Source organism: Apostichopus japonicus, chromosome 10, assembly GCF_037975245.1.
Source record: "Apostichopus japonicus isolate 1M-3 chromosome 10, ASM3797524v1, whole genome shotgun sequence".
Classification (NCBI taxonomy): Eukaryota; Metazoa; Echinodermata; class Holothuroidea; order Aspidochirotida; family Stichopodidae; genus Apostichopus; species Apostichopus japonicus.
The window spans coordinates 3,782,408-3,792,495 of NC_092570.1; the positions used below are offsets into that span (position 1 = coordinate 3,782,408).

At 35.2% G+C, this 10,088-nt stretch overlaps 1 protein-coding gene across 1 annotated transcript; it reads left to right on the top strand.

Annotated features, from left to right (window-relative positions):
- Positions 1 to 8,642, top strand: LOC139975395 (uncharacterized). Its single transcript, XM_071983363.1, has 10 exons — positions 1 to 158; positions 550 to 656; positions 1,190 to 1,296; positions 1,725 to 1,823; positions 2,529 to 2,636; positions 3,188 to 3,246; positions 4,059 to 4,322; positions 5,352 to 5,443; positions 6,526 to 6,982; positions 7,684 to 8,642. Exons 1-10 carry the CDS (start codon positions 72 to 74, stop codon positions 8,128 to 8,130), a joined length of 1,827 nt encoding a protein of 608 aa, XP_071839464.1. The 5' UTR covers positions 1 to 71; the 3' UTR covers positions 8,131 to 8,642.
- The last annotated feature ends 1,446 nt before the right edge of the window (positions 8,643 to 10,088 follow it).

The following is a 10,088-nucleotide window of genomic DNA, read 5'->3' on the forward strand; positions in this document are numbered from 1 at the left end:
GTTGCCAGCTTGAAACAGCGCAACTAGCTCGGCTTATACATAGAATTTGTAAACATTGAAGAACTCACAAAATGACCAAGGACACGAAGGAAGTCGTAGGGAAGATACCTCCTAAGACAGTAACAGTAAAGCAACAGAAAGATGCACCTATGCTGAAGGTTGTTTACAAAGAGAAATAGTTTAATTTCGGCAAAGTTTATGTCCTGTTGCAATATTTTAACAAGTAAATCATTTTCCATAACACCACAAAGTTGGTATAGGCTACTTAGTAGTAGTAGCACACTTGTACTTTGTAAGCCTAAGCCTAACTGTAAGTTAGGCTACGCCAAATCTACACTTGAGATATTTAGTTCTTGCTAGTTACAGGGTAGTAAATCAGAAAAAAATTAGTTAAATTTGTGGTTAATCACAGAAATACTTCCGATTGGCATTTAGCATGACCAATTTTTGGCAATGCTCATCTTTGTTTAATTATACAACAACGTACAGGAGAATTAAATTGAATAAATGGTATTTATTCCTTTTTTTCGCTTTCTGTTGTTTAACAAGGTGGTGATTAGATGTCTACCTCCAACACTAACTGAAGAAGAGTTTTTAAAGCTTGTTGAACCTCTCACAGGTCATGACTTTTTTAACTTTTTCAATGCAGATTCCAGGTGAGATGCACTAGGTTTCTTTCTAAGAAAAGTATGAATATTTATGGAAAATTGTTGTAAATGTAATAATGATCTTCCACTGGCTAGCCATGTATGTGTTTAGAAATGATTTGTTATAAAAACAAAATTTCTTACTGTATGTAATAATTAATTAGTTAGAAAATAGCATGCAGCCTTTTTCATTTATTTCTAATTTGCATAAGTTATAATTAAAGATTATGCCATATAAAACAAACAGAAAGAAAAATGGGAACCCTTTCTAAGTTGCATGAAGTACCAATGTCAACCCACATAGAATATCTTCCTTTAAATGCTTTACATTTTATATTTTGGAATTTTTAACCCCCAAAAATCACTGACTCATGAATGAAGAAAAAAAAGTGATAGAATGAAATGAAATATATGCATATAAATAGTGTGCAGAGCTATAAAATAGCATTGTTACTAATAGGTAAACATAAATTTGTAGAGTAAACCAAGCTTTTGTTATGATTGCATTCTTTTATTAATTCTTAATATTTCCATATACGCAGTCTTGGTCAGTATGCATGCAGTCGGGCCTATATTAACTTTCTGAAACAAAGTGATGTGGTGAACTTTCGAGACAAGTGGGATGGATTTCCCTTCAAAGACACCAATGGTGAGGACAAAGATCATTTGAATTTCATATTTGAATAGAAAATCCCTATGGTGTGGCATTAATAATTGGCAAAATGGCAAAACAACGAATCATTAAAATATCTTAAAATCAAAATGTAATATGTGATAGGATCGCAGCATGACAGAAACAAGTCAAGTATATATGCTTAATTACAAAACAGCATATGAACTGTTTGCTGAGGTTCTTCCTGTCAGTCAGTTTCTGAAATAATTTCAATGGTTCATATTAGAAATTTTATAAAAAAGTAATTGTTTAATAGGTGGCTGCTTTATTTCTCCTTTTTTGAACCAGTTTCAAAAATACAGCAAAATAGTAATTTGAGACCTTTTGCACAGCTTTACCTACATGAGAAATCTTATCTTACGGAAAGGAATAGAAACATTTAGTTATTTTTCTTCTTTATATAGGGAAGGAATATCCAGCTGTTGTGGAGCTTGCACCTTATCAGAAGATTCCAAAGCGGTCAAACAGAAAACCAGATCCGAGATGTGGCACCATTGAAGAAGGTAATACTATTAAGGCATGTTTAAATTTATTTGGTTGTATCTTTACAAAAACTTAATATTCTAATCTTTCTGTCCAATCTCCTGCAAAATGTTTAACCTGTTGGTGGGATGATATCAATTCTAATTTATTAAGGAGGAAAAGAGTATAATGCAGAAGTTTGGACAATAAGCTACAGTATTCGTTTCTAGAATCACAACTTAAAGCATCTTCTAATATCATATGTATAAAATATGATAATATATGTAATAATATATTATATGTTATAATAATATCATAAAATAAAGTATCTAATATAATAATATCCCATTCTGATAGAGTTATAGTTATCCTCTTGTTTGATGTGACTTTAAAAACAAACAAAGCTACAAAAGCTTCAGAAAATGCTGTTAATTTCAAGCATTACACGAAGTGTCGTATTGCCCCTGAGCTGACCACTTTATGTTGCTTTAAGTGGAAGGATTATATGTCAATTTTTGATGGCCTGACCTTTGGATCCTAGCATGTGCTGTGAGAATTGTTAGGACTGATGATAGGATTAATGACCTCAGGTCAGTTTATAAGCACTTTTGCAATACAGAATCTTAACTTTTACTGGTCAGCACAGGAAAGCAGAATTTTCCGTTTAAGTTATGATCTTGGTTTGAATGCCAATCTGTCCGTTTTATTTTTCTTAATGTCTAAATGCTGTAATTTCCTTTCTCTAGATGAGGACTACCAGAAGTTCTTGGAAGTGTTAAACGCTGAAATTGAGCCTCTCCCTAGTGCAGAGGCTTACTTAGAGGAACTAGAAGCAAAACAACGTGCTGCAGCTAGTGAGTATCTGAATATCTTAGGCTGTCTTGCTTGTTTTGTTGCAGAAAAACTTAGGAAGGAAGTGCTTGATGGTAGAGTAGCCATATCAACTGAGGAAAAGGATTTACTTGGAATTGAAAGTAAAAAACAAAAGAAGTCTCAATTAGCTTTGGCTCAGAGATTTTACATTTCCTATAACGTGTAAATGCAATTTTTTATCCTATATCTTCTATTCCGTATCAATTTTATAGTTCAAGTATTGTAAATGAAAGCTTTTTTCGTAGTAATTTGTCTTCACAAAAGTCATAAAAAACAGCCCTTGATTCTGCTTTCTATGCTGAATACAAATCAGTCCAATCAGATTGGTGAAAAACAAATGAACACAACAGATTTATATCTTCTCATCTCTCTACTACTGTAGCAGATGTGGAAGTATTATAATAGAGCTAGAACAGGAGTAGAACTCATAGCCAACATAATTTCCCAAGTAGTTTTCTATTTTTCAGTGACTTGCAATGGAATATGAACAGAAAAATGGACAAAATTATTTTATTTCTTTTCCTTTCGACAGCAACCAAGGTGACCACTCCACTCATTGATTTCTTGAAGAAAAAGAGAGTTGAAAGAATTGTAAGTGTAACTACAAATAGTCCGAATTTTGATCACAACACATCCAAACACCCTCCTAGTAGACGTTTCCACCGAATGCTGATAAATGATTGACTAATTAAGGAATTAGATTTCATTCCCAATATTTTGTCAGCCAGACACTTTCCATAGTAGCAGTAAACTATTATAAAACTTTTGACTGTCCCTGCATTATTTGAAAATGAAACTCATCAACGTTGTTAGACCATCACTCAGCAAGTCAAACTTGTCAGCATAAAACTTGAGAACATGTTTTTAACAACCTAAAATAACAATGATTTATTTATTGATCCTTTGTATAAATAGAATACTTTATTTAACCCTTTAGATGAGGGTGGGATTAGTTTTTTAATTGCAAAAAAAGAAGATGATATAAATATACTTATATGTATGTATTTTTGAAATTGCAATGATTTGGAAAATCCAGAACAGTGAAAAATCTTCCAGCCTCCTTAGGGATTGTACTATATATGTACACATATAACTGAAATTTAATGTCTCAGGGATGAATCGATTAAAGTGAAAATCAATACAAATTATTTCACGTTAATATTTGTTAGTCATTTTTCTTGGCAATTATCTTCCTCTTCTTGTTAAGCTTAGAGGACACAATCTTGTTTCAAGTATTTATGATAATAACTCAGTTTGCTGTTTGAAAATCAGCTTCTTGAACTTGATTAATGTGGCATCCCACTGTTACCTCTGGGTTAATGTGTGAAATACATATTTTTGTTTTTCTGTTCTGAAACATTTTCAATTGTCTAAAAAAAGTGTTTGTTCTCGATGAAATGCAGAAAGCCAGAGATAAAGCGAGAGAAGAGAGGAGACAGAAAGAGAAGGAACGGAAGAGACAGCGAGAGGAAGAAAAGAGACGGCAGGAGAAAGAGAGGAGGAAGAAGAAAGAGGAGAGAGAAAGACGGGACAAGGACATCAAACAGAAGAAAGAAGAAGCCGTCAAGTCAGACGGAGAGAAGAAGACGAGAGAACGAGAAAAGATTGTAAAAGAAGACGATAGGAGGAGAAGCAGAGAGGTGGAGAAGAGAGATTCTCAGATAAAGGTAATGAAACGTGTGAAAGGAAACAAAGTCTGTCATACAGACAGACAAATACAGTATAAATGCTATGATTTATGAAATGATATTACAGCGTGATACTTTATGAGAGAGACTGAAAGCTATCACTGACAGGTGGTCAATATGCGAAATCACTCCTGTCACTCTTGTTCTTCCTGGTCACAGTTATTCTTAATGGTGTCAATGTGCTATCACTCCTGGTCACTCTGAGTTTATTCTGAATGGTGCTGAAGAAAACCTTTGAAATTTTGAAACTGTTGGCTCAAGTTACCTATTCTTGTTGCAATTTGACTACTCTTGAAGGGAACTCTGTGATACAGTGGGTCTTTATGGATCGTCTATCATAAAGTCAGCTGAAAGCCAATCAGGAAGGGTAGGGGTTTGTACTACCCTTTTGTTGGAACTAGTAGCAACACATACCAAAGTAGATTTGTACCCTATGTTATTAGGGGATGAGAGTTTTGGATGGGTGGGGGGGGGGGGGAGGTGGGGAATGCCAGCGTTACCTCATGGGAAATGATAACAATGTACAACTTTTTTCTTTTCTAAGACATACCAAACCATACAAATGTAGCAACAGCATATAATCTTAATGTTATCTAAAGTTATCTCCCCCCACCTCATTCCCACTCAACTAGTGAAATTATATCAGAACATTTACAGGCATAACATGACAATAATAGGACATTATGAAAGGTTTAACCCTGTATACCTGATTCCCCAGTGGCCATCCCACCTGCCTCATGCAATGAACCTAGATAGTGTACAACCTGTAATTTCCAAGACATATCAAATTTTATGTAGCAAATAGGGCTACATTGCACTGATATATTATAATATTAGTTTCAAATAAATCAAATTGTAAAGTATGTTTTTGTGCCCCAGACAACCTGCTTTATCTACATATGCCAATGTTTGTACAGATTATGACCAAGCAACTGAGGTGACTAAATCCAGATATATCCAGACATATTTCTTCAAGTTGTTGTCATCTATAATTTTCTCTTTTAATAGCTTTTAAAGAAGACTGACAAGGATTATAAAGCTGATTCTGACGACAGAAGCAGAGATCCAGGGAGAGGAGGAAGGGACGCTGATCAAACTAGGTGAGCTTCTCAGATGACAGATATAATTATAAATTAGTTTGTATGAAAATTATTTAATTCATATTTTCATCATCCTTAAAATCAAGTGACATGGATGATCGTTGTAACTGTAAACAATGCATCCAACTAATATTTTTTTTGTAAGAATTGAGGCATTCCAGAAAAAATTACAGAGGGAGGGGAGGGAGGGGAGGGAGGTGAGGGGGAGGGAAGGGAAGGGAGGGAGGGAAAGGGGGAGGGAGGTAAGGTAGGAGGGAGGGGAGGGTCAGATGTTTCACTTGGCGAGCATGTAAGTGAACATGCATTACAGAGAGAGTATCAACATTTGACAGTTTTCTGTCAGTATTATTCAATATATGGGCATAGTTAAAGCGGCAACTGAGTTAATAGTGAAAGTTAATGATGATTTTTGGCAATCCAGAGAGCAACATCCAAACATAATGTCTTGAAATAGTACTTACAGTACTCAAAATGTGTCAGTTTTAGTCAGAGATGTCGTAAATTTGCTTTTCGATTGGCGTTTGGGTCAATCATTTTATTCATTTATTATTATTATTATTATTATTATGATTATTATTATTATTATTATCATTTATCATTATTATTATATAACTGATAGAGAGAAGTCCCCTTATCACAAAGACCAATTTTGAGTGGTTGGGTTAACTCCTCCTTAAACGCATCACTCTTTGAGTACTTTCTAAATATTTCAAGGTGATGATGTTATTAACAAAGTTGTTTAGACAATTGTATGGTGTCCTATCTGCATATCTGCAAGTTGTTTCTTGTACTTTAAACTGATGACTTTTAAGTGCATGACCATTGTGTAGTTTTGGATTCATTTACGTTCTTATTTCTTTAAGTAAAACCAAAACTGTTTTGGTACATTCACTGATAATTATACCGAGCTGTACTTTAAAAGGACTTCTTTTTAAACAATTACATGTTTGATCTGAATGCAAGATAAGTCTCTTATTATTAAGAGATAAAGAAATTCTCAGCTCAAATGTTTAGCATTTAGTCAGCATTTTCCTTGAATTCTTTTCATAATATTTATGATTTCCACTAAATTTCGTAAACAGAAGAAAACCGGAAAATGTCAGACAGCAAGAGAGTTCCTCACGAGATAAAGACCAATCGTCAGGAGGGAGAGACAGAAATGCTTACTCCAAGTCCATCAATGATAAGAGGAAGCCACCTGGCCGGGAAGGGAAAGATAAAGATTGGGACAGATACCGAGACAGGGGTGGAGGAAGGGACCGTTACGGTGACAGAGAGAGGGATCGCAGACAGCCATCAAAGACATCCTCCCAAGAGAGCTTACAGAGGGCCGGTAAACCAAGGAGTGATGGCAACGATGAGAGGCAGAGAGACAGGGATGAGAGAAAGGGCGATAAGCGAGACGAGAGGTCAGTAGGCAGGGGGGACACGAGAGGCGAAAGAGATGCTAAGGATGCAGGAAGGAAGACAACTCTAGAGTCGAAGAAAGAAGAGGAGAAGGAGATGAGAAGAGATGACAAATCTAAGATCAGAAATAAGGTAGAAATTTCAATTTTTTTTTTTTTTTGGGGGGAAAAGAATATGAAGAATGTGAACCAAGGAAAGCAAAGTAAAAATATTTTAAGTGCTTGAAATAGCCAATAAAGTGATGAATATGGTGTGAAATGTATTCAAGATTTTGTGCAGACCAATTGAAATTATCTGTACACAAAGTACTCTTCAGATTTATGTAACCTGTTTTGATGGTAGGGGTGCTTTAAATGGCACCCAGATCAATAAATTCAACTAAATGATGAATTTTTACTATGGTTCTTTTTGTACAACGCATTTAAAAATCTGTGGTACTGGAGGACATATGCTGTCATTATCAATACTATCCCTCTCCCCTCCCTCCCTAACCTCCACCCATAAACAGCACCCTCTTCCATCAACCCAAGACCCCTCCCCCTCTCACTCCAACTGGCAGGGATTTATATATATATCACTATTTTCCGCTTCAGTGATCATACAATAACCAAAAGTTATTTGGATAATACAATTGACTACGAAATAGTTAAAACAAGTTTTGATGATAAAATTAGTTGTTATTATAAATGAATTTAATAATTCACTCCATATGAACCTACCAGATTTCCAATTTTTGATCAATTGTGCAGATGTTGTCTGCCAAACTTAAGTCTAAACTTAAGTAATTACAAGTATCCTTTATGCAATCTCAAACTTCACCCATTTTCACTCAGGATCGTCCTGACATGGCTCGTTACCAACCGGGTCAAAGGTCGTGGAGCGCTAGGACAACCAAAAAGGAGGAGGGCTCAAATTCGGCTCAAACCTCCCCGACTTCAAGTGAGGGCGACAAACCCAAGACAGAGGAGAAGAAACCAGAGACCTCTACCCAGAAGACTCCCGTCGCTGGAGATGGGAGGAAAGTGGAAGAAAAGAGACCGACAGCTGCCAAAAAATTTGATTCCCAGGTGCGAAGTAACAGCGCACGCTCTTCGGCCCCAAAGGAGGAAGTCAGAGGCAAGCCAGAACAAAAGTCTGTGGATCGAAACAGAGAAAGGGGAGTGGGGAGGGGATACAGAGAGGAACGTTCCAATCGTAGGAGGAAAGCAGAAGAGGCGAGAAATGTGAAGGGACCAGAGAAGGAGACATCTCTTAATACTGATGAAGTAAATAAAACTTGATGATGGAGGTCTTGGAAATAAAATATTTTGAGAAGAAGAAGAACAAATACTGGTCATCTTGTTGATAGGTCTATGGCAGTGTGTCCAGACAAATTCAGCTGCAATCAACGTTAACTTATGCTACGATTTAATACAAGTAAGAAACGGAAACAGCTTTTCAGAGCTGCTCTTGTGATATAACATCTCTCATAGATTTGAAAGACATATGTTAATATATAATTTATACTAAGTGTCTGAAGATGTAACATTTGAGAAACAGTGCTGTGTCAATGAAAACCAGTTTTCTGTCAGTGTTTGAGGACTTGATCGTAATTTTGACATTTAATTTGAACTCTGTACTTTGTGTTAGTATTTACAAACAATTGGAACTGATTGTCCTGTGAAACAGAAACAAAAGTATAACAGACACAAAAGTAGGAAACAGATCCAAAGTATTGACTCTATGATCATACTATGTAGATGTAATAAAAATGGATATTATTGGAAAGATGTTTCAATGTCCACAAGTCTAATATCTGCTTACCAGTGTACATTTATACACAAAATTTTATACGGAAATTTCTTTTAAAGACATGATGAAGTGAAACTGGTTAAAAATTTAAGAAGAGAAAGTGCAGATAAACTCATAGGTGTGTCTAATATTATCATTGCCAATTTTGTTTCTGAGATATAAAGTTCTGAAATTTATTATTCTTTGTATGCGTGAAAGCACATTTCACTGTATTTGTGGTGTCACATTTGGACAACACATCAGACTAGCTTGATTTTTCTGTGACTGCACTGCATTCTTCCAAACAAACTGAATACTTTTGAATATTGAACACATCAGCAAGAAGCTTTCTACTAGAAAAATTAAACTTGAAATCTGCAAAAAAAATGTTGTTTTTTATTATGACCAGCTGTAGACATACTGAGGAAATTGTTCAATGAGAAGTATATCTCACCTGTCACTTGAACCAATAGTGGTCCATACACTTGAGCAATAAATGCCAATCATCCATATTTGCAGTACTTGAAATGAGAATCAAGACTAATATGTCATATTTTTCTTAGATATTTCATGCCTTATTGTACAAAGTTCAGACCATATAGATGACACTGTTCAAGGTGAAAGTGCTTTACAAGAATATCAATATGCTGTTGATAAGTCGCTCTCAAAGAACACAGCGAAAAGAGCTGAACAAAAACTAGCAGAAATCAATATATTATTTCAACTCTCACACAAAATCTGACGTTATGTTTAAAATTGAAAATGCCTTTAAAGAGGTGGGAATTTAATCCTAAATCTGACAAATAAGTCTAAATAATAATAGTAATATATTAAAATAAAGTTAGAATTATGATGTGCCAAAGTCCACCTTTGCAGAACGTTCAAGGCGTCGAGAAAATAACATTAATACACAGACGAAAGAAATAGAAGAATTAAGAATGGTCGTCAAAATCCTTACTCATTAATTAACTTGTGAACTTCTTGGTAAAAGTACTGATACAAATGTAAAGCTGACGAGATGAGCTAATATCTCGAAATTATAAAATTCCGGTCTTCAAATCTGCATACTTTCTGATACAAATACGCCTACAACCCTTCTACTGAAGATGACCTAATTCAACATGATGAAGAAAAAGCATTACTCTTTCAAAACTTGTTTACAAGTTTTCTTGTCAGCTTTCTGTATATCACTAGCCAGCAGAAACGTGACGCAACTTCTTTCCTCACATGAAAACCTGTTCAATGATAAATAATGCAAAGACTGACACTATCTCAAAGAAAATTACTATACGGGCAATTTACTAAATTGGTTACAAAATGTTTATCTATCGGCCTTGTAAATGTTCAAACGTTATTGGGATACCCCGTAGTATGCAAGCAATCTAAGCCTCGTTTAAGTATGTCACGTCCATGCAGTTTCGTCGAATGCCAGATAAGGCCACATACGGTTTAACCTTGAACTATGTTG

What these genes read in the sequence shown, in the direction of transcription:
- LOC139975395 (XM_071983363.1), top strand. Translation starts at nt 72, where the DNA reads ATGACCAAGGACACGAAGGAAGTCGTAGGGAAGATACCTCCTAAGACA. An exon ending in TCCCTTCAAAGACACCAATG is followed by an intron (nt 1,297 to 1,724) that starts GTGAGGACAAAG and finishes TTCTTTATATAG; the next exon opens with GGAAGGAATATCCAGCTGTT. An exon ending in AGAGAGATTCTCAGATAAAG is followed by an intron (nt 4,323 to 5,351) that starts GTAATGAAACGT and finishes CTCTTTTAATAG; the next exon opens with CTTTTAAAGAAGACTGACAA.